This window comes from Elephas maximus, chromosome 17 (assembly GCF_024166365.1).
Source record: "Elephas maximus indicus isolate mEleMax1 chromosome 17, mEleMax1 primary haplotype, whole genome shotgun sequence".
NCBI lineage: Eukaryota > Metazoa > Chordata > Mammalia > Proboscidea > Elephantidae > Elephas > Elephas maximus.
The window spans coordinates 48257534-48282199 of record NC_064835.1 but is presented as its reverse complement, the minus strand read 5'-3'; the positions used below and the strand labels follow the sequence as shown (position 1 = coordinate 48282199).

At 44.4% G+C, this 24666-nt stretch overlaps 1 protein-coding gene across 1 annotated transcript in view; it reads right to left on the bottom strand.

Moving 5' to 3' along the window:
• Positions 1-24666, bottom strand: part of REEP1 (receptor accessory protein 1) — a 125209-nt gene that overhangs the window by 16320 nt on the left and 84223 nt on the right. Inside the window, exons 4-5 of the mRNA XM_049856767.1 lie at positions 22303-22423; positions 19713-19826 (exon numbers count right to left, since the gene is read on the bottom strand). Coding sequence (XP_049712724.1) covers positions 19713-19826; positions 22303-22423 — 235 coding nt within the window. The remainder of the gene's footprint in view (positions 1-19712; positions 19827-22302; positions 22424-24666) is intronic.

Here is a 24666-nt window from a genome sequence, read left to right as displayed (position 1 = left end):
CTCGTGATTCACTGAAGTGACTTTAGTAAAAGACGCAGACAAAGAGGCAAATACAAAATGAGTTCGTTAGAGGTAAGAGAGGGAACAAAACAGGCTTTCAGACAGATTTAGAATAAATGCCAGAATGAAGCAAAGATGCCTTGAAATATGAAAGAAAGCTTTCCAATACACCAAAGATACAAAAACTGTGTCTCCAGAGGAAACTAACGACAACAAAAGAAAACTTAAACAGTAAATGTATACAATTAGAATTGTGAAAACAGGCAAAGGGGTGTTTGGACAGAAATCCCCCTCCTTGGCCTCAGACACTGCTCTAGGATAAGAAGGCCAGGGGCCAGAGCCCTCACATCCTAGACATCAACAGCTGATTGGCCTTTGCCAAGGAAATGAGGTCTGGAGCAGCCACCCAGTGTAACCCCCTCCAAATTGAGCAGCTAACAATTCATGTTATTTTACTACAAAACACTTTAGATGACATCTAGAATTTAGCAGAAACTAGATGACTAAAGAACAAAAAATGACTCTGAAAAGAGTGAGAAAATACTCCTATAATTCTAATTGTGAGTAATTTATGTCATGTTAAAATTCAGGAAAACCACTCCCCAACTTACTATTTCATTCATCCTCCCATTTATTGATCTATCTGTTGGACAATCATTTATCAAGTACTTTCCATGGGAGAAACACTGTTACTTGTTGTTGTTAGGTGCCGTCGAGTCGGTTCCAACCCATAGCAACTTTATAGGACACAGTAGAACTGCCCCATAGCGTTTCCAAGGAGCAGCTGGTGGACTTGAACTGCCAACTTTTTGGTTAGCAGCCAAGCTCTTAACCACTATGCTACCAAGGCTCCATATACCAAAAATACAGTGTGATTTCTGACAAAACATAAAAAGACAAATGTACAAATAACACAGAAATGTCATACCAGAAACAACAGGAAGTGAAGGTTAAGTACAACGGTTCTAGAGTCAGACTTGGATTCGAATGCCAGTTCCATCACTTACTGGCTGGGTGACCTTACCCTCTCACCTGCAGAACAGCATCTACCTCGAAAGACAGTGGTGAGGATTAAATGAGATTATGCCCATAAAATACCCACTTCAAAGCCCAGTGCACACTAAGTGTATAAATAATGTCAACTACGATGCTGCTGCTGCTGCTGATGAGGGAGAGATCACTTCTGGCCACAAGGACCAAGAGAAGCTTTGTGACCCCAAGCCCAAATGAATGATCAGGGACTAACTATCAATGTAGCCTGTCGACTCATGCAAATGCTCAGCAACATAGCTGACAGAAAGCAAAAACAGGCACCATACATGTTCATTTTTTAAAAAATAATTTTTATTGTGCTTTAAGTGAAAGTTTACAAATCAAGTCAGTCTATCACATATAAGCTTATATACACCTTACTACATACTCCCATTTACTCTCCCCCTAATGAGTCAGCCTGCTCTCTCCTTCCAGTCTCTCTTTTCGTGACAATTTTGCCAGTTTCTAACTGCCTCTACCCTCCCATCTCCCCTCCAGACAGGAGATGCCAACATAGTCTCAAGTGTCCACATGGTGCAAGTAGCTCACTCCTCATCAGCATTTCTCTCCAACCCATTGTCCAGTCCCTTCCATGTCTGACAAGTTGGTTTCAGGAATGGTTCCTGTCCTGGGCCAACAGAAGGTTCGGGGACTGTGACTGCCGGGGTCCTTCTAGTCTCAGTCAGACCATTAAGTCTGGTCTTTTTATGAGAATTTGGGGTCTGCATCCCACTGTTCTGCTTCCTCAGGGGTTTTCCGCATACAGGTCCATTTTTAACAAAACACAATGTCACTGCCAGAAGCCAGCCAGTCTAGCTGCAAAATTACTAGCATCATGAAGACTGGAAGTGGCAGAGGTTAGAAAAGAGAAGGAGATAATGATAGCTCACTATTAACCTAGCACTGTTTCAGAGGAAAGCACGGTGGCCTGGATTCAAGGTTCTGAAAGCAAATGAGCCCTTTCCTGTCAAAACACTCTGAGACAGTAGCAATCAATATGTCTCTCTCATTTGTAAACCTCTCAGCCCTCCTCAGTCTGTACTCCCTGCAAACCTCACTCCACCCAGCCACCTTGGCTCTGCTCTGGAGAACTTTTGTTCTGTTATTCTCTATCAATAATGTTTCCATACTCTTCTGGAAACCACCAGGAGTTAATTGGTATTCTGCAGAATTTACCCATTTACCCATTGCCATCTCGTCAATTCAGACTCATAGGGACACTATAGGACAGAGTAGAACCGCCCCATTGGGTTTCCAAGGCTATAACTAATCCTTTCAGAAGCAGACTGCCACATCTTTCTCCCATGGAGCAACTGGTGGGTTCAAACCACCAACCTTTTGGTTAGCAGCCAAGCGCTTAATCACCGAGCCAACAGGGTTCCTTCTACATAATTAGGTTCCTTATTTTGGGAAAATAAGTTTGGATTCCCTAAGTTTGGAAAAACTTAATACCATGTTTCCCATGATTCAATGAGCCACATTACCGTATTAAAAGCTCCGAAAAGTTCTGTAAGAAAGAAACCTGTTTCAATTTGTTTAACTCAATGTATCCCAAATGCATTTTACCACAGTGGGTTACAGTTAGTTGACCATTCAAAAGTCACTCTCAACCCCATTCTTGAAATGGTGAGAAAAAACAGATTTTCCAGCGTTATGGATAGTCATGTGATACCATTCTGGCCAATGGACTATAAGGGGAAATCTGCTAAGGGATTGCTAGGAAAGATATTTTCTCTTCCTGATTATGTGGGAGAAGAAAGACCTGACCCTGCTCCTTGCTTTCTGCCTTTGAGTATGGTTTGGATGCCTGGAACTGCCATCTTGTGAGTAGAAGAATCACAGACACCCAGAGATGTGACATCACTGAGTCACTGGAATAGTGACAGAAGCACCTCCTCCTGGACTTCCTGTGAATGATTTTTATCAATTCCAAGATATGTATTTTTATCTTTGAAACTGGGGCAGGACTTACAATTGCTGCTGCCTTAACACTGTCACTGCTTACACAGGCACACAAGTGGCTGTCATCCCCCAGGCATGACTGGGTAACTGACACCTCTCACTGCTCCATTAATAAAACACTTCAGAGCCTTGAAGACAAACATGAACCCTGGTTGTCTAAGAACATTCCACTGACACCTGGTAAGATTAAGAAAATGGCGCACAGGCACAGATTATCCAATAAGCAGGTACGCGCGGGCTTACTTCTACGTATTTACTAATCCGTAGTGCACAATTTCACCTGTTTTCCACCACATCTTTGTGGTGAAATTGTGCACTACAGATTAGTAAGTAAACACAAGTAAATCTGTGTGTACCTTGCTTAACTGGTTAACCTGCCCCTGAGCGGCAGCATCAAGAGGCAGAATGGGCATCAGCAGTGTAGACGAGAACCCCAGAGACAAAAAGCTCTGCATTCCCAACTCTCTGGAAGGCACAGAGAATGACACTATGTGGTCGTCAACGGATACTGATTAGCTGAGTTGAAAAGTGTTTCAGAAGAGCCAAGTGAAGAAGTGAGGTTAGGAATACTTCAACCAATTGAGTTTATGTGTTTCTTTCAATGTATGTACAGAAGCAACACACATATGAATCTATGTCTAAATTAGTCCAAATGAGTTCTTTTACTAAGTTAAAATTCTAAGTGAAAAGGTATTATGTCTTTTTTTTTTTTTTTTGCTTAGTAGTACATAAAATAATGGCATGTCTTACAAACTATAGCATTTTAGAATTAATGAAATATGATTTCGCTTCTTGAAGAAGCTTTCTCTAACCACTCCAATACCCTGGAATATGCTCACGGTGCAGCCTGTACTTCTTTGAAGCACTTCATACAAGTAGATTTAACTACTGGCACTGAGCGTTGGTTTGCCTTCCCCTTCAGACTGTTTATGTTTTATTTACTATTGCAGCCTTGGTATCTGCCACTCAATACATGTTGGGGGCAAGGAGTTGAATGAATGAACATACAACCATTTATTGAGCAACCCCCTGTGTAAGTGCAGTGGGAGGAAGTTCCCCCTCCCCTCTACCCTCCTAGGATCCTAGATCGTAGGGTATATCCTGTTCAACAGGGACTTGGGACCTGTCCACAAGGAGTACATGAAAACACCAGAAAGCTGTGGGGTTCAGGGGACAGAGGGCATACATCTGAGGAGTTCCAAAGGAGATCACACTTGAACTGGATTGGGGGACTCGGGTGGGTGAAGATGGAAACCAGGTGGCAAAAGAAGTATATTTCTTAGTATCTGTCACCACTAAGAGACGCCACTTCATTGCACCCAGAAGTCTTTGCGGTTCTGTTTGCTAAGGAGATGGGGGTCCGGTTATACTGTTAATGGGCAAACAAATGTATCCAATTAGCGAAAAAGACTGCTTAATTTTTTTTTTTTAAACCATGCCAGTGGAGTGAGACTTTTTGCTGTACAGTCTCTTTTGTACTTCTAGCATTTTGTACCATGAACATGTATTAACTTCAGAAAACCATTACACTTTAATTTTCCCTAACACCTACGGCACTCTTCCAAGGTTACCTTTAGGCCCTATTTTGTGAAAATAGGGCTTGGGCGATGCAAATGCCATATAAAAATTTTTTTTTTTAATGAGGTAGGACTATTAAAAAATCAGGACTTAGAGGAAGTGGGGAGAAGAGGACTCTCCAGACACTGATAGTTGAGTTGCTGTCTAGGCCTGAAAGCCTAGCCTCAACTCCGCTATTGGGGGCCTTGACCAAGTCAACTTGGCCTTTCTCAGACTCAGCAACGTCATCAACAAAATAAAGGGTTGGCTGAAGTCTTCTTTGAACTAAACAATAGCTTAATTAGTAAAGTATGTCTACTTTGAGCATTGTGCTCTTTTTAAAGAATTATCTATGTGAGATCAAATTGACAACAGCAGCTTGAAAGGTTAGATAGGAAGCTTATGGCGGCAGTGAGTTTATGTTAGTGGTGGTGGCAGGTGTGGATTAACCAGTAAGAACAGCAGGCACTGGCTTGCACTGAGCAAGGCAAGCACGGGCTCATTGTATTTACTTGCTAATCTGTGGTGAGCAATTTCACATGGGTTTCTCCATGTCTTTGACGTGGTGTGGAGCACGTGAAATCATCCACTGCAGATTGGTGCGAAAGCACAATTGGGCCTGTGTGTACCTTGCATATTGGGTAGTCTGGCCCTGGGTGGTGGAATAATGGGGAAAAGGATAGTGAAAATGGTTGCCCAACTTGAAGAATGTAATCAGTGTCACTGAATTGTACATGTGGAAATTGCTGAAATGGGGTATCTTTTGCTGTGTATATTTTCACCAAAAAGGAGGGAAGGAAGAAAGGGTGGGAGGGAGGGCAAAAGGAAGAGAAAGGGTTGGACAAGATTCCCTTCTAACTGGAAAATTCTGACTTCAAGAATCTAGTATCCTCCTCTGTGGCTCATGATCTGGCTTTGACTGCAATTCCATAAGAAGAGTTTCTAGAATGATTTGAGAATAACTGTTGGGTCTTCTAAGGTAACTCTGATGAAGGGTGAATAAATTCTGGCATGTGTGTGTGTGTTTAGTCTTGCATCAATTTCCTTACCAGAGGTCAACACTGAGTTTAGAGTAAGCGTCACAGGAAAAGCTAAGAATTCTGGGGCCCTTTTGTGCACCAAGGTCAGCCCACTTCAACTCCATCTGGGGCTGTCCTCAGCAGTCCCAGCCTTGGGAGAGCCACTCCACAGCCTAACATCATGGGACTGGAAAGAGAACATACTTGGCCTCGCATGAAAACGACTCTTCTTGAGAGGAGAATCTGTCTTATATACTCACCTGCTCTTGACCTCCTTAGTCCCCATGGTGTTAGATGCATGGTCTACCTAGTTTTGTTGTTGCTTGTTTATGTGCTGTTTGTTTTAACAGGCTCAATTTACTGCTTCTGGGCACATCAACACAACAGAGTCCTGGTGTTCTTCCAGCTTGAACCCAGAAATTCCACAGAAGTGCCTTGGGGGCAAGAGAGGTTGATCCATTCCTAAGCGGTTTATCTTATTTTGTTGGCTAAAATTCATAAAGCTGAACTTCAAGAGATAAACTGTGTCGTTGAATTTTCTCTTGATCTGAGATCTTTAATTTCTAATTCTTCTTTCTCTTTCTAAGGGATACAAAAGCCATGTAGCCAACACACCAAATTCTGTAGGTTTGGATCTGTTTCTTAGAGGAGGTGTTCCCAGGAAAAGCCAGAATTAATATCCTAGTATTCCAAGTAAAACAACTTACTACTAATCATTGCCTGTCATTGGGACCCACAGAGCCCTGATTAGCAGTTAAGCTTGGTTTTAAGCACCTGATGAGGTCTTTTCCAGACAGACAAACCAAGTCACAGGGGAAGGTTCTGGCAGAGCCAGAAGTTTAGTCCCAATCACCAAATACAATATCTAATACGACTGATGACAACAAGAATAAAGACAAAAAGTTTTAGTGAGTCAGGCAATTGATAACAAAGCCACCAGCATAGCCACATCTCCCACTGATAATTCAAACAGCATTAGTAGCTCTTTCTATAGCCCCATGGTATACCCACCTTAGCAACAAAGTTAGCCTCTACAGCTAAGCATGCTCCACATCAATGCCAAGTAGGCTTCTTATCAACATGCTGGATGAAGACTGATGTCTTGTTTGTGACATAACATTGGATTAACAAACAAAACAGAAATAAAGAAAGAAGGAGAGGGAGAGAATTCTACCAAAATAGCATCAATAACCAAATTCATTCTCCAGGCATTAAAGAAAAACAATGACAAGAACAAAAAAAAAACCCATGTAAGTTAATCTCATGTTAGATGCTACCTAGTTAACACAGTAAGAGGCTTTGGAAGGATAAAGTAGGCTAGCTCTCTGTCCCCAGCACGGATTAACACATCACATACACACACAGGTGTCAGGCAGGAGGGACACCTGGCTCTGATCCAGACCATGTGCTGGTGGGCAGAGGTAGCTGTTTGGCCTCTACCTGGCTGGATCAGTTTGGAGTTAGTCACACCTCTCAACAGGGTTACCTGCCCTTCTCTGAGGTCCAAAAAGGAGACAAAATGAAAGAGTCGAGCCACCTGATAAAGGGGAAAAGAAAAAAGAGCCATGGGCACCAAGCTAAGAAAATGGGGTTGAAGGCAGCCACGCATCCTGTCCTTCTTCCTCCCTCCCTCCGTCCCTCAGGTATTATTCGCTCACTGGAAAAGCAACAAACACTGAGGGAATGCTTACACAGCTCTGTGTGGAAGTCTGTTTGACAGGGCTCCTGCTCCTGAGGAACTCACAGTCTAGCTGGGGCAGCGGACACACAGCAAGTTAAACAGGACTAGGCAGCAAATGACAAAGACAATGGAACGTGCTGTGGACGTTCAGAGGAGGGAGAGCACCGTTGGTGAGACACTCGAGGGCGGCCTCACACCGGAGCTCAAACGTGAGCAAGGCCAGGGCTGCACCATCAGGAAGGAAGCAGAAGGGTGCTGCTGGGAGGTGAACGGTTTGGACCAAGGTGTGAAAGTGGAAAACCTAAGCTGTATTTGGGCAACCGTGAGTGATACAGTCTGAAAAGAAAAGAGGCTTTGGTATCATGATGGGAGAGAAGCCTGGAAAAACGGGGCTTCAGCTGCCTGCACTTGAATTTGACAATTGCTCAGAGGTCCCCTGAAAACTTTTGGTAATGTGAGCAGTGTGGAGAAGGCAGGATTTTAGAATCATGAGAACAGTCTGGATACACCACGTGGCACATACTGAGAACTGCCCCCAGTGGCTGTTCTCCCCTCCTCCTCAGTTTGCAGCTAGGCACACGGATACCTGGAGTAAAGAATCTATTTCTAAGCCTCTTTTTCCAGAAAGTGCCCTTCAAGGGAGACGGTGTGCAAAAACAAACGCTGGCTGGCGAGGGAGGGCTGGGTGGATCTCAGGCGCTAACAGAGCTGCTGACAGCGGTGGTGAGGAGCAGAAGTAGATGACAGAATAATGAACCCACAAATGTATGGGGGCTCTGTATCCACCTCAGGGCCTGGTCATGTGAGGGTGTCAGGGTCACTGGGAGGAGCCCTCCACACACACAGCTGTCCTGGCCCCAGCCTGTGGAAGTCCACCATTAAGACGAATTGCCTCAGCCGGACATTTTGCTTTATCCATCCTTCTTCATTCAAGGTCAAAGGCCCTCAGAGCAGGTTCATGTGAAACCCCAGGCTCCTGAACAGAATTCATGAAGCAGATCTCTCTTCCTTGGGGAGGCAGAGGGTGGGTAAAAGCAAGAGGCCAGCTGGAAAAGGACAAGGAGAGGGGAGGGAGGACTAACAGGGCAGGGAGAGACATCCACACGCACAAAAACAGCTGCAATTGAAAAGTGAAAAGTGGAACTACACTTATACTTACATTTACAAACACTGCCCGTGGTTTTTGGGGTGGGCCCGTGTTATCAGATGTGATAAAGCTTTAAAAAACATCTTACAGCAAATGGATTTGTGACCAAATTCCTTTACCTAGTAGGTACCACTACCTGCGTTTAAACGTTGCCCCAGCCTTGCCTTGGGGACATCTGCTAGGTGCCTACTGTGTATTAACGCACTTTGTTAACTCTTAAAGCTGTTTGATGTAAAATGGTCAGAAGAACACAGAGACCACCTTAGAAGTATCCAGGGCTCTGGCTGACTCTAAAATGCTCAGCGGCCTGCAGTCATCTCTCAGGTACACAGGCACTCTTCCTCAGGACCCGGTAGTGTAATCCAAGTCAAAAGTGGTCAGAGAAATTTCAGTCCAGGTGTGTGTGGGGGGTAGGGGAGGAAGGCGTTGAGGAAGGGGGCACTCAGACCAATGCAAGGAACCCTGGGCTAAGAATTAGAGGTTCCAGTTCTGATCCCAGCTCAGCAATCAGCCCCTGTGAAGTGAGGGGTTCCAGAGGATGGATCTAAGGTTCCTTCCTGCTCAGCAGCCTGAGCTTTGATATTCCTTGTCTCTGGGCAGGGGGCAGATGCCGTAAGTCGCCCCCAGGGGCCCACACACCTCGGGGCTGACAGGAGGAGGAAGCCGTTGTATGGACAGCCAGGCCCAGTGCAGTAAGGAAACATAAGCCCAGGGCTGAAGAGTGCGTGCTCAGGGAGATGCAGTCCACGTGAGGCAGGGCCAGGACTACAGTGCTCCCTCTACCACCCATGAAGAAAAGACAAGAAGTGAGCCTAGATCCCCCCAGCAGGAATCTCGGCCTCCCTGCCTTCAAAGATTTTCAGTGGTACAACACTTCCCAATCTAACATCTGATTTGTTTCTTTTATTCTGTTCAAGAGTGAAAAGAAGGTCATGATCAACCTCAGAATCAAACCGACATGTGAGTTGTTGTTAGGTGTTGTTAGTTCCAACTCACAGTGAGACTATGCACAACAGAACGAAACACTGCCTAGCCCTTCGCCATCCTCACAATCCTTGCTGTTCGAGCCCACTGTTGCAGCCATTGTGTCAGTCCATCTCCCTGAAGGTCTTCCTCTTTTTTACTGACCCTCTACTTTACCAAGCATGATGTCCTTCTCCAGGGACTGGTCCCTCCTGATAACATGTACAATGCATGTGAGACCAAGTCTTGCTTCTAAGGAGCATTCTGGCTGTACTTCTTCCAAGAGAAATTTGTTCATTCTTCTGGCAGTCCATGGTATATTCCGTCCCCAACACCATAATTCAAATGCGTCAATTCTTCCTCCTTATTCCTTATTCTTCCTTATTCACTGTTGAGCTTTCACATGCATATGAGGTGATTGAAAACACGTTGCTTGGGTTAGGTACACGTTAGTCCTTAAAGTGACATCTTTGCTTTTTAACACTTTTAAGAGATCTTTTGCAGCAGATTTGCCCAATGTAATGTGTCATTTGATTTCTTGACTGCTGCTTCCATGGCTGTTGATTGTGGACCCAAGTAAAATGAAATCCTGGACGACTTCACTTTTCTCCATTTATCGTGATGTTGCTTATGGTCCAGTTGTGAGGATTTTTGTTTTCTTTATGTTGAGGTGTAATCCATGCTGAAGGCTATAGTCTCTGATCTTCATCAGTAAGTGCTTCAAGTCCTCTTCACTTTCAGCAAGCAAGGTTGTGTCATCTGTATATCACAGGTTGTTAATGAGTCTTTCTCCAATCCTGATGCCTCGTTCTTCTTCATATAGTCCAGCTTCTCAGATTATTTGCTCAGCATACGGTAAGTATGGTGAAAGGATGCAACTTTAATGCACATCTTTCTTGACTTTTAACCACGTAGTATTTTCTTGTTCTGTTTGAATGTTGGTCTAAGTACACCTTCCTCATGAGCACAATTAAGTGTTCTGGAATTTCCATTCTTTGCAATGTTATCCATAATTCGTTATGATCCTCACAGCTGAATGCCTTTGCATAGTCAATAAAACACAGGTAAACATCTACCTGGTATTCTCTGCTTTCAGCCAGGATCCATCTGACATCAGCAATGATATCCCTGGTTCCACATCCTCTTCTGAATCGGGCTTGAATTTCTGGCAGTTCCCTGTCCATGTACTGCTGCAACTGCTTTTGAATGATCTTCAGCAAAATTTTACTCATGTGATATTAATTATATTATTCAATAATTTCCCCATTCTGTTGGATCATTTTTCTTTGGAATGGCTATGAATATGGATCTCTTCCTGTCAGTTAGCCAGATAGCTACCTTTCAAATTTCTTGGCATAGACAAGCGAGTATCTCCCGTGCTGCACTGGTTTGTTGAAACATATCAGCTGGTATTCCATCAATTCCTGGAGCCTTGTTTTTCACCAGTGCCTTCAGTGCAGCTTCGACCTCTTCCTTCAGTACCATCAGTTCTTGATCATATGCTATCTGCTGAAATGGCTGAACGTGAACCAGTTCTTTTTAATACAGTGACTATGTATTCCTTCCATCTGCTTTTGATGTTTCCTAAGTTGTTCAGTATTTTCCCTGTGGAATCCCTCAATATTGCAACTCGAGCCTTGAATTTTGTCTTCAGTTCTTTCAGCTTGAGAAATGCCAAGCATGTTCTTCTCTTTTGGTTCTCTATCTCCAAGTCTTTGCACATTTCATTATACTACTTTACTTTGTCTTCTTGAGCCACCCTTTGAAATCTTCTGTTCAGTTCTTTTACTTCATCATTTCTTCCTTTTGCTTTAGTTACTCTACATTTAAGAACAAGTTTCAGAGTCTCTTCTGATATCCGTTTTGGTCTTTTCTTTCTTCCCTGTCTTTTTAAGGACCTCTTGCTTTCTCCATGTATGATGTCCTTGATGTCATTCCACCACTCATCTGGTCTTTGGTCATTAGTGTTCAATGTGTCGAATCTATTCTTGAGATGGTCTCTAAATTCAGGTGGGATATATTCAAGGTTGTACTTTGGCTCTTGTGAACTTGTTCTAATTTTCTTCAACTTTAACTTGAACTTTCATATGAGCAGTTGATGATCTCTTCCACAGTCGGCCCCTGGCCTTGTTCTGACTGTTGATATTGAGCTTTTCCATCGTCTCTTCCCACAGATGTAGTCGATTTGATTCCTGTGTATTCCATCTGGTGAAGTCCATGTGTATAGTCGCTGTTTATATTGCTGAAAAAAGGTATTTGCAGTGAAGAAGTCGTTGGTCTTGCAAAATTCTATCATGCGATCTCCGGCATCGTTTCTAACACCAAGGCCGTATTTTCCAACTATTGTTCCTTCTTCTTTGTTTCCAACTTTCACATTCCAATTGCCAGTAATTATCAATGCATCTTGACTGCATGTTTTATGAATTTCAGACTGCAGGAATTGGCAAAAATCTTCAATTTCTTCATCTTGGCCTTAGTGGTTGGTGTGTGAATTTGAATAATAGTCGTATTCCTTGTAGGCATAGGGAAATTATCCTATCACTAACAGCACTGTACTCCAGGATAGATCTTGAAATGTTTCTTTTGAGGATGAATGCGATGCCATTCCTCTTCAATTTGTCATTCCTGGCATAGCAGACCCCATATGATTATCTGAATCAAAATGGCCAGTATCAGTCCATTTCAGGTCACTAATGCCTAGGATATTGATCTTTATGTATTTCACTTCATTTCTGATGACTTCCAATTTTCCTAGATTCATACTTCATACACTCCATGTTCCAATTATTAATGAATGTTTGCAGCTGTGTCTTCTCATTTTGAGTTGTGCCACAACAGCGTATGAAAGTCCTGAAAGCTTGACTCTATCCATGTCATTAATGTCAACTCTACTTTGAGGAGGCAGCTCTTCCGCCATCATATTTTGAGTGTCTTCCAACCTGGGGGGCTCATCTTCTGGCACTATATCAGATAATGTTCCACTGCTATTTATAAGGCTTTCACCGGCCAATTTTTTCACAAGTAGACTGCTAGGTTCCTCTTCCTAGTCTGTGTTAGTCTGGAAGCTCCGCTGAAACCTGTCCATCAAGGGTGACGCTGCTGGTATCTGAAACACTGGTGGTAAAGCTTCCAGCATCATAGCAACACACAAGCCACCACAGTACAATAAACTGTGAGAATAGTAGGTAATGTTTATTAAGCATTATGGGCTCTGCATTGTGTGCAGTCTTCATGTACATGCTTTTGTAACTATTCTGTGGCAGCACTATGATCATCCCAGTTTTGCAGGTGAAAGAGCTGAAGCTCAAGGAAGTGAAACATCTGCCCTAGGTTCAAACAGTAAGTGGTGGAGCTGGAATTTTTAACGTTGGTTTGCTTGTCTCCAAAGCCTACATCTTGGATATAACTGATGCTAGGCATTGTTCTGTTTGTCGTGGCAGCCAAGAATATGTATGATGGTCACTCATTCCTTTGATATTTACTAAGCACCTAGAAGGGATGCAGATAAGACATGAATATAAATGACTACAACAGAATGCCACTGGACAACCAAGGAGAGAGGGATCAGAGAAGGCTTCATGGAGAGGATGGAATTTGACCTTGGTGGGTGGACAGAATTTTAAACAGGTGGAAAAAGGGGCAGAGAAATGACAATATAAACAAAGGCAGAGGCAGGAAACAGAACATTCTAGATATAGCAAGCAGAGTTGCTCACTCTAGAACAGCACAGAAGGTGGTGCTATGGGGTACAGTGCAAGAAGAGCTGGAAAGGTAAGGAGAGACAAGGCTGGAAGGTGGAGTCAGGGTCGGACTGTACAGGGCCTCAAACTGGAAGACAGGAGCAGCCAAGAGTCAACCACTTGGGTAGCTACTGCAACAGCCCAAGCTGGAAGGGAGAATGCAGAGGAAGAAGGCCCAGAAGGAGGGGAGGGATGTCAAACGGTCAGGACTTGAGAGTAAGAAGGTGAGGCATCAAAGATGACTGTGAGATTTGAAGTCTTGGTGCCTGTGGGGACAGTGATTTTATCATTATCAGCAAGAGGGGACACAGATGGAGGGGCAGATTTAGAGTCAGGGGAATGTTGCCTAGAGACAACAAGGAGAGAGGGAGGAGATGTTCAGCAGAGAATCAGAAATGCTGGACTTGAGCTTGGAGAGATGGGTCATGGGCAGAGAAACCAGTCTGGGAACCATGTGCATCAGGTGAGAGCGGACTGTGAGAGAAAGGATGAGATGGTCGTGGGAAGCAGGAGGGCTGCAGGGGCCCCAGGGAAATCCCAGACTACAGGAGGGCATGAGGGAAGGGAGGAGGGGGAATGAGCATGAGAGGAGTCAGAGAGGTGAAGGTGAAAGAGAAGGTGCTGTGCCACCACAACCTAGAAACAGCCTTCCTGCTCATATGTGATTCTCAAACTACTTTCTCTGACCTTCTAGGTTCGACCAGGTTCTTCTCTGAGGTCAGGCAGGCAGGCTCCTCTCTTTCCACTCGGACCCTTGATATATCTGGTGACATATAATCTCCAGAGACAAACATGGAACAGAGAGGGGGCAAGGAACATCAGACCAGCAACTCAGTGTGAGTTCTAGCCCTTCCTCTTCAGCTGACTTGTGATGTTGGGTCTTTTGTTTGTTTTAATCCACCTAAGCAGCTCCCAAGTGGAGTGAGGTGAGGTCACATTCCAGGTAGGAACATTGGGAGAACAAGAATCCAGAATTATGGGGCATTGAATGACAAAACCATGCTGCTTGAAAGTCTTGCTTGATTCTGCTTACGCATGTTTTGAAAAGCTAAACTTGGGTATAAGCTGCTTTGCTTGGGAGACAAGAGGGTAAAGAATACTTCTGGACCTTTTCAGCAGGCTGTCTATGACAGTTTGGATAATTTTGGTGTATAAAAGTGGTTGCTGTGGTGAATTCTAAATATCAAATGTATGGCGCACGGTTTTCAGCTGAAACAGAAGAAAGAAGGCTAACTTGATACAGGCTTCTCAGAGTCCCTGGCCACTTATTCAGCAGACCACAAGGATGGGAAGCTGGGAAGTAAGATACATGGGCCTGGAGGGGACAGTCATTTTCTCTTCTTCCTTAGAAATATCCTGTAGGCATTAGGTGAGACAGGAAGGCTTTATAAAAAGAAGATCAGCACCTCTCCTCTGATTAATAGTAAACAGGTAGTTTTTTGCTAGAAAGAAAAAAACCAAGGTGAGTACAACCGATTCTAGTCTGGTCTGAAGCCCCAAATCACTGGGCTTATGAATGTCCCAGAAGGAGCTTCTGATTCCAAAAACAAAGTTTCATGGAGGTTTGGAAGTTGCACTTTATTTAAGCAAGAGGCTTAGCTAAGCAGTTGTGGATAAAAAATAGGAGGGAGAGGAATATTTTTTTAAACTGTGTATGTGGAACTGTTTCACAGAGTTGTTTGTTGTTTGTTTGTTATTAAGGCAAGTGGAAAAGCGTGATAATTTATCTTGGCTGTGCCCTAGTGGGCACTCACCTTAATTGTAGGCAAAGGGCCTGACTTCCGTCTGGCAAGCCAGGAAAGAGGAGGTCACGGTGAGAAAGGAGAGCAACCAGGGGAGTAGATGAAGCACTGGGAGCTATGGCATAGGTGCTGCTATAAGGTTGACTTCCATCTCCCTGTTTTCCTGGTGAACCTCAGATACAGAAGCACCCAGGAGCTAAGTGGGTCAGAGAGGGGTGCTGTCAAAACCAGAGCAGATGTAGGGGAGGGGTGAACACAAAGCAAAGAGAAGCAAAGAGGTTTAACAGAGGTGGGCAGCATTGCTCAAGGAATGGTCTATGATGATGAAAATGTTTCGTATCTACACCAGCCACCAGAGGTTACTGAGAGCTTGAAAGGAGGGCAGTAAGAGTGAGGAACTGAATTTAAAATTTACTTCATTTAAATTTCAATACTCACATGTGGCAAGTAGTTACCATACTCAACAGAGCAGGCCTGGAGGAATCAAAAAGATTTATTCTTCAGATCAATCAAAAGGTTTAATGAATAGCTAAGAGGGCAAAGGAAACCCTGGTGGTGTAGTGGTTAAGAGCTACTGCTGCTAACCAAGAGGTTGACAGTTTGAATCCACCAGGTGCTCCTTGAAAACTCTGTGGGGCAGGTCTACTCTGTCCTATAGGGCTGCTACGAGTGGGAATCGACTCGATGGCAATGGGTTTGGTTTTTTATGGTTTTGAAGGTGGCAAAATACTAAGCAACTAGGAACTGTTTGTTTTTGCTTTGTTTTAAAGCAAGAAACAAAGGAAAAGGAGACAGAACCCCCTCAACTCAAGAAGCTAACGAGCTAATAGGGAAAGAATAGATTCAAGGGGGAAAAACCACACAACATATCTGAAAACCATCAGGGCGGGGCGGGTGGCAAAGTCCCTAATTCACAGAAGGCACGCTTTACTTAGAGCCACTTTCTTAAACAGGTGACTTTAATTACAGTACTGGTACCATTAGAACTGTTCTAGGGACAGAATCTCTAGGGGAACTCAACATCAGTTTTCAAGTCATGAGACAAGTAAAAAGCAAGGCTGGTTTACCAGGTCTGACAACTGGGCAGATGGAATAGACCTAGGATATGGTTCAACCATCAAGGGGCGCAGGGTGACTGGATACACCTCACAGTTTTAAAAACTTCTGTTCAGCTGGGTTTTCTCACTGTGGTTTCTCTTTCAAGTGAGCAGGTGTTTTGCTTAATAAATACATTTCTAGGGCATTATTTTTAAAAATAGAGAGATTTTCAATTCTAATCTTAAAAAGACCTGAGCTCATTTTTCCCTCTGGGTGAAATTAACGGGCTAGGAAACAGCTAATATCCAGCAGCAGAGCCAGCCAGGAACAAGGGCACTTACTTAGACAGAAGGTGCTAAAGAAGTGTGTTCTCAGGAAGTAGAAAGGACAGTTTTCACAGACTTTTTTTTAGGGACACTTAGATGGTGCTAGAGAGGCGTGTTCTCAGGAAGGAGAAAGGGTAGTTTTCACAGACTAGGGACACTTAGATGGTGCTAGAGAAGCGTGTTCTCAGGAAGGAGAAAGGGCAGTTTTCACAGACTAGAACACTTACTTAGACAGAAAGTGCTAGAGAAGAGTGTTCTCAGGAAGGAGGGTATTTTCTGAGAGGTAGGAGACAGGCAAGGTCCAGGAGATTTAAAATGCAGCCATAAGTAGGGTTACCACAGGATTTTCAAAGGCTGGTTTTTCAGAGTTAGATTGTCAGGTCTTTCTTCCAAGGTGCCTCTGGGTGGACTCTAATCGCAACCTTTTGGTTAGCAGCTGAGCGTGTTAACTGTTTGCACCATCCAGGGATGCCCAAAGCAGTTGCTGTTGACCATGAGTCACCATCAACTCAACGGAAATTGGTTTTCATAAGTAGGGTGACCATGAGGTCAGTTTGCTCAAGACAGACCCAGTTTGGAGCCCTGGTGGCTCAGTGGTTAAGAGCTCAGCTGCTAACCAAAAGGTTGGCAGTTCGAATCTACTAGCCGCTCCTTAGAAACCCTATGGAGCAGTTCTACCTAATTCTATAGGGTTGCTATAAGTCAGAATCAACTTGACATCAATGGTTTTTTTTTTTTTTTGGTCCTGCCATAATTATTATAGCACTCGTTCCATTGTCTGATGTGTCCTGGTTTAGACAATAAATTATATGGCCCCTAGCCATGGGTGGCTTGGCAGGATGTCTTTTTTGCAGGCACTTGCTCTGGGATAATCAACAAGGCAGCTAAGAGCTCAGCTGGGGACAAAGGACTATACTAGGCATTCACAAGCAAAGGGCTACAAAAGAGGTGCAGGGTTCTGTATGCCTACCATAGTACTGCCTGGCTGGCACTAAGTCTGAGGGACAGAGACATGGCCACACACACTGCTTTCCTCATTCTCCAGGTTAATGCTTCTAAGGGGGATAACCTGCATCCCAGGACAATTAAAGAAGTTGACTGTTTTAACTCTAATCACTGTGCCCTTATAGGCCCTTGGGCAGGGACCCTTGAGGAGCCAGCTATTTAAAAGTCATCTGGGAAACTTGTTGAAAATAGAGATGCATGGGCCCGTTGCCTGAGGTTCTGATTCAGCACGTCTGACAATCTATTAAAAAACAAAGCTTCCCAGGTGGTTTGGACATGAAATCCGGATTTTGACCCTCTGGTGAGCCATCAGCCTTTGACCCTTGGCTGGAGCACTCTACTGTTTCCGTGGAAACCACTGACCTACACCTCAGCCAGGCTGGATTTTACCCTTTTTTTTTTTTTAGTATACATCGCTGTTTCAAAAATAGAGGGCATTATTTTTAGAAGAGAAGATGTGTTTTCTCTCTCAAGATATTTCTATTTAGAGAGGAAAAGCAAAGCCACCACAAGGGAGAACATTTTATCCTCTGCAACCAAATCCAGCAGAAAGCTGGCATCCCTCACTGCTTCTGTCAGTCTGAAAAGAACTAATGAGCAGTTATTTCATGAGGCAAGTGTCAGACTGCCTGGAGCTTCCTTCGGGTTTTAGTTGTTGTTTGGTGCCTGGCTGGAGAAGTCTTGGGCATACGGGCTCCCCAGTGGTCAGTGGGGCAGTCGGTGACTGGCTAGGAATCACAGGCCAAGATGGGATCAAGACTCTGGAGGCTCCAGCTTGAAGCAGACCTGGAAAAGGATGGCCCTGCAGAAGTTACCATCAGAATGAATTTCCACACACACAGCGGAGTGGCCGGGTGTCCCACATTGAGCCGTCTTGATAAATACACCCCATTCATACTCTACAACTGAATTGTGACTTCAGGGTAGAGAAGCCAAGGAAATGGGGTGGGGGAAAGGGGCTGAGAGAGGAGTTTTGTAGCTTTATGTTGCAAGACAGGCCTGATGGGTTTAGAATTTAGAGATTAGAGTTCTTTTTTCTTCTGGCTTAAAAAGAAAAGTGTAAAGTGGTTCCATCCCAAACAGAAGACTCTTAGAATTCACTGCTCTTTGTAAATCTCCTTGGGGATACCAAAGCAGATTTTTCCTGCAAAGATAATCACTAGGATCCGTCACTTACCAGCAACTATTACACTTAGGTGGACAGGGACTCTCCAGATACCAGGTGGATAGAGAAGCAAAACCCTTCAGTATGATTCTGGGTTATAGAAGGAGCTGGTCCTGGACCGAAACAGGAATCATTCCCTTCTTGTTCTCCCTCCTTCTCTCCTAGCCTCTGTCTGCAGAACTTCTTGACTTCAGGTGGAAGATGCTTTTCATGCAACCACTCAGCCCTTCTCCCAGAAATGCTCCTAACATACTTCTTGGTTCAAGGCACAGAAAACCCAGCTCAAGTTCCTTGGCCCAGCTGACTCTCTGCACCCTGCATTCTGCCATCCCTTCAAAGCCCACGAAGCACCAAGATTTGTGTTAATCAGCCTCTTCCAAGTCATTTCACAGCTCTACCACCTCTATCCCCAAGCCTTCACATCACCATCCACGACTGGTGGCTTCTCTTTGCTAATACAACTCACCTCCCAACCATTGAGTCTTCCCAAACACTAGCCTAACTGCCTTTCCTCCACCCCAGCCAACCGTAGATCCCTAGACCACATTTGGACTTGGGGGAAAGGACTGTCACCAAGGCATGCTAGGGCAACCACTGGGTTTACTCTGAGAGTAAATGTCTGACTGATTTGTGTTTTGAGGACTGGGTACATAATGAGAACGTGATACAAGGACAAGGAAGGAGAGTGTGAGGTGAGAAGAAGCTAGGAAGGAACATGGAGGGCTGCAAATGGCTGGATGGAAGAGTGAAGGAAGTCATGCCCAGATCATGATATTCCACAAGTGCAGTGTTTATTTCAGACCTCCTTCATCTCAGGTACATCTGCTATGCACATCATTGTCCTCCGTGCTTGGACCACTCAACTTACCCTGGGGCCCCAGGCTCCGTCCTTGTCTGCTGGGCCCTGTGAGCTTGGGATTCACTCACTCACTATGGCAGTCTCTCTACCATTTTGAGTTTATGTGACTCTCCAGGGCCTGGGAAACTGCAGAGAAGAGCTGTCTCCCTTTCTCCCCTTCCTTCTTCATTCCTCTCTCTCCTAGGCTTAAGCTCCAAGTAATTTAGAGACTCTTAACCTGGGAGTCACAGGTAACCTTCAGGGGCTCTGGAACCTCTTAAAATCACACACATTGTTTCTGTGCTTATCCAAGGTTCTGGGGACAAACTCTGCCATTTTTTGTTTTCCATCAGATTTTCAAAGGGAGCTCAAAAAAAGATGAGGAATCACTGATTGGTCCCTAGCCTACGCAGAGTGAACTGCTATGGGTCAAGAAGAGCCAACCAGAGGGACTGAGATGCTTATGTAGCCATGGTGGTCAGGGCCCGGCACAGTACCTTGGAAGCAGCCATCACCGCCGCCGTGGCTGCCACATTCAAGCCCCGCTTCCCAAAGTGCACAAGGGCATCGTAACTTCGGTCTTTTGCTTGGACCAGGCAGTCATCAATCTCCTGACAAAGAAGCAAAGAGGCACACTGAGTTGGAAGGTTCAAATAAATCTCTGTTGTCTCTCCCTTTTCCTGAGCTCTGGGCTTAGAGCTTGCCTCACCACTGATTCTCACCAGGACTGGAAAGTCCTAGATACTCTGAGTGTGTGTGGAGGTAGGAGGAGGAGAAACAGAGGAGACACCAAACCAAAATAGTTTCTGTCAAGTCAGTTTCAGTTCATGGTGACCGCATGTGTGAGTAGAACTGTGCTCCATAGGGTTTTCAGTGACTAATTTTTCAGAAGTTGATCACCAGGCTTTTCAGTTAGCAGCCAATTGTATTAACTCTTTGCACCACTCAGGGACTCCAGAGGAGATGCAGGGTATTGGAAGAGGGATTTTTTATACAAAACAAAACAAAGCTAATGACTTGCTGACTCAGGTAGCTTTTCTCCAAGCAATATTCTAGGATTGTTCTAAAGCCTCTAATCTTCCAGAGAGATTGTAGAGGGTCCTAGATGTGGACCATCCTGCCGTTCTGTAACAGCCTCTATAGAACACAGAAAGAACTTCAGGTGGGAAGGATGCTAAGAATTGAGTGTCTAACCTTGACATGTCACTAACTGGCTGGCAGACCTTGGAATGTATTTAGCCTATCCATGCACAATTTCAGAGTCCTGGTGGTGCAGTGGTTAAGAGCTCAGCTGCTAACCAAAATGTTGGCACAGTGGCAGTTATACTCTGTACCATAGAGCGGCTATGAGCTGGAATTGACTCAATGGCAACAAGTTTGGCTTTAGTTTATGCACAATTTCATCTTATGAAAAATGAGGATTATGATTGTAACGTACTCTGGAGTACTATGAAGTTTAAATGAGATTCATTCCAGTAGAGTATCTAACAGAGTGGCTGGTTTCCATAAATGATAACCATTGTTATCTTCCTCATTTCAAGGGGCTTGGGGCCCTTGGATCTCTAAAACTCTGTTATCCCCTAGCTATTTCATTCTGTATCCCAGCATATCACTATGCACGTCATTGGGAGAGATTAGAAAGCAGAAAGAAATGGGACTTATTTTTGTTGATAAGGGAGGTCATTGTACAGGTATTAAAATGAAAGCAGAAACCAGAAGTCATCCAGCACCATACAACCAGGTGAAGATGTGGTGGAAAAACAGGGTGGAGGTCTCCAAAGTAAAATATTGGTTTAGTTCAAATTTGGATCAACTGGTTTATTCAATTTTTTGTTCTGGGTCGTTTGTTGGTGGTGGTGGTAGTGTATGCAAATAGCTGCTTTGGACTTACAGTAGCTCATTTCAGAGTTCAGTAAGATAATGACATTTGGCCTCAGTCTTGTTTGAAGTTCAGCACGTTAGTGCACTTCCTGTGCTTTGAGGGCTGCAGAGGGAGTTAGTCATCTCCCTGCTCAATTCCCTGTTTAAGCTTCCCCAGGAAAACACAGCAGTAAGTCCTCTAATTGTGACCCCTGACTGACTTGAGAAGTGATTCTTGGCAGCTCTTGAGAGCCAGACACTTCACTTCAATGAAAATTACACTGGCGGCTTCATGGTCAGCCCAACGTTCGGGAAAGGGAAGAAGTGCAGGGATTTAATAACAGATTCAGACAGAGCTCTCCATGCCTCAAAGTCCACCCTTCTGAGATGGGAGGTGCCGTGGTCCTAGCTCCTAAAGCGAGCTTCAAAACGCCTACAGTAGCCTGCTCATTCAATTGATATGTTCCCCAAAGCCTTCCCGTAGAAGCCCAAATTATTCAACTTTTAGGAACAATAAAAATTAATATATCAAGACACTCATAGTGCTCCTATTTTATGTTAGAGAGTCCTACCTATCAGTTTAGAGAGTAATACAACACAGTTAACAAATTATTCAATGTTCGACTCTTTTGATCCAATAATCCCACTCTTGAGAATTTATTCTAAAAGAATAAGTCAAAAGAAGGAACTAAACTCCATGCTAGCAGTAGGGGGACAGTTCCATCATTGTAGATCTTTATGAAGACCAAGCAGCAATGGATTACGTACAAACATGTTTCAGATCTCAGCACACAAATATTGTATCTATGCTAAGTTTTAAAAAGTCTATTATTTTTTAAAATGGTCTGTGTAAAAGTTTAAATAGTCTATGTAAAAAATCTTATCTGCAAAAGGACAGGGGCTTCCAGCATAAAAAAAGGAAGGCAATTCAGTTGAGGGGGTTGAATTGAGAGTGAAGTTTTTATTTTGTTTCAATTCACGGAAATGTTTTGCAATAAATAAGACAAATAACATCTTTCAGAGAATTTCACCACTATTTCTAAACATATCAGAAAAGTATTCTAAAAAAAAAAAATAAGACTAGAAGGAACAACTTGTTGGGGGTAAATAAGAGCCAACCAAGGGGTCTCCTGCAACCATATAACCGTTCCACTGACCTGCAAAGCACCAACTCCCTAAACGATATCCCTCGCCGGAAGGGGTGAAAGGCCGAGTGGGATAAGTTACCTTTTCTTTTGAAGACAGTGTGGGATGTACAAACTTCCGGTATAGGAGGCTGGAGCCTTTTGTGTAGGGAGACAGCAGCCAGGCTACAAACGCTATTTTTAGTTCATAATAGAATGGAAACCTGGAGAGAGAAGAAAACACACATCTCGTTAGGTTCTCAGCAACGCTGCCCTGGGCCCATGACAGACAAGACCCCAGCTGCAGGGGTCCCTCTCTTGCCTGCATATCACTGCCAGGTCTCCTGGACATCTCCTTTCTCCACACGTGCACACCCACAACAACCCCAAGGCCTCTCTCTGAAAGTCCAGTTCCTATTTTCTTCTGTTGTCAAAGCAAATCAGGTACAGGTTCTTTCCAGCAATCACTCTATGTCCCGCCTGGCCACAGCTGGAGCCTCCTGACAGGACGGGCTGTACTCATCTAGGGTAAAGCCAGGGCCCCAGCTCCAGCAGCAGAATCTGAAGGCCAGTCTGTGCCGCACATAGTCATTCACTCTTTACTTACGAGCCAAGAAGGCACCAACACCAGGAGGAAGTACAGCGGAGCAGAGCTGACAAGGAGCCTCCAGACAGGCTGGTGCCTCCAGCCTCCAGCCTCCAGAAAAGCCACCCTCTTCTTGGCTGCCTTCTTGGCACAAACAGAGGCAGAGAACAGGAACCCAGCTCTTGTCAGGGAATAGGGTGCTACTCACCCTGCCCCAGTCAATGGCAGGCAAATGGATCTTAATCTTTTTGGTGCTAAAAGAAAGAAGACTTAGGGTACAGGTAACACACTCTTCTGGAGTTTAAGTCCTGCATACACTTGAGCCCATTCATTTACTCATTCCACAGACACTTACCCAGCACCTATGTGTCGGCTTGTGCTAAGGATTGGGGATAAAACGGTGAGCAAAGAAGACCTGATCCCTGCCCTCTCAGAGTTTCCCGTCTAGTGGGAGACATAGACAAGCTTCTGGCACCCTCGGAACTTACAGTCCGGTTGGGGAAACAGAAATTCATCAAATCATCACAAATAATGTATAATAGAAACCTGAGCTAAGTGCTATCAAGGGCTCCTGCTAGCCCACATGGCATCTTTGCATCCACTAGACAAGGCCAGTCCCTGCAAGTGGATGCAGTTCTGTGGGCACCCGGCTTGGCGCACAAAGCTTGGTCTGGATTTCAGCTCCAATTGCCTCCTCAGCCAGGTATCTTGTGATGTGAACAACCTGTATGACCGTATTTAGCAGCCCTGATGCTATGAGGGAAAAGGACAGGACTCTGTAAGAGCAAATAACAAGAAGACCTGTGCTAGCCCGAGGTATTAGAAAAGTAAATTCCTTCCTGGCGTCCTCCTCCTAGACATAAAGGAGTGGGAAATAAAAAGCAGCTTCTAGCAAGCCATTTCAGAGCCCTTTAACTCTCTCACACAGAAACCAAAACCAAACCTGTTGCCGTCAAGTCGATTCCAACTCACAGTCATGACCCTACAGGACACAGCAGAACTGCTCCATAGAGTTCCCAAGGACCACCTAGTGGATTTGAACTGACAACCTTTAGCTTAGCAGCCGTAGCACTTAACCACTATACCACCAGGGTTTCCCTCTCTCACACAGACTCTGCTAAATTAGCTGCTCTACCCATTTTTCTTTCCTCATCGAGGTCTCCTGCTTTCTGCCTCTGACAGGCTTGCCCCAGATATTCCCCCAGAAACTAGGGAACACTTTCATGGCAAGATATATATAATGTTTTACAGCCAGAAAAGAGACGGGGCTGAAGGAACAAAGGCCGTGATTCTCCACATTTGAACACCTGGCGATTAAGGAAGAAATCTTGTTTTGAAAACAACTATTTGCCCGCCCCAAGGGGAAAGCAAATGAATCTGGCAAGCTGAGGCATCAACACGAGATACAGAGACAATCCCAAGGGGACCTGTCACACTGCGGCTCTCTTATTTATTACGTAAAAGATGTGCTTTTTAAAAAAATATACAACTAAGTTTTTAAAAAATATACTACTAAGAGTCTCCTTCCACCCCCACCCCCCGGCCCTTAGTCCCTTTACCAAAAGCAAGCTCTGTTATCAGTTTCTTATGTGTTCTTCCAGAGGTAGACTATGGCATATACAGTCACGTAGGTTTATATACCACCACCTGTCTGTCAGTTTGTTGTCCTGTGGTGGCCTGCATGATGCTATGATGCTGGAAGCTACGCCATTGGTATTTCAAATACCTGCGGGGTCACCCATGGTGGGCAGGTGTCAGCAAAGCTCCCAGAGTAGGGCAGACTAGGGAGAAAGGCCTAACAATCTTCTGAAAATTAGTCAATGAAAACCTTATGGATCACAACAGAATACTGTCCAATACAGTACTGGAAGGTGAGCCCCT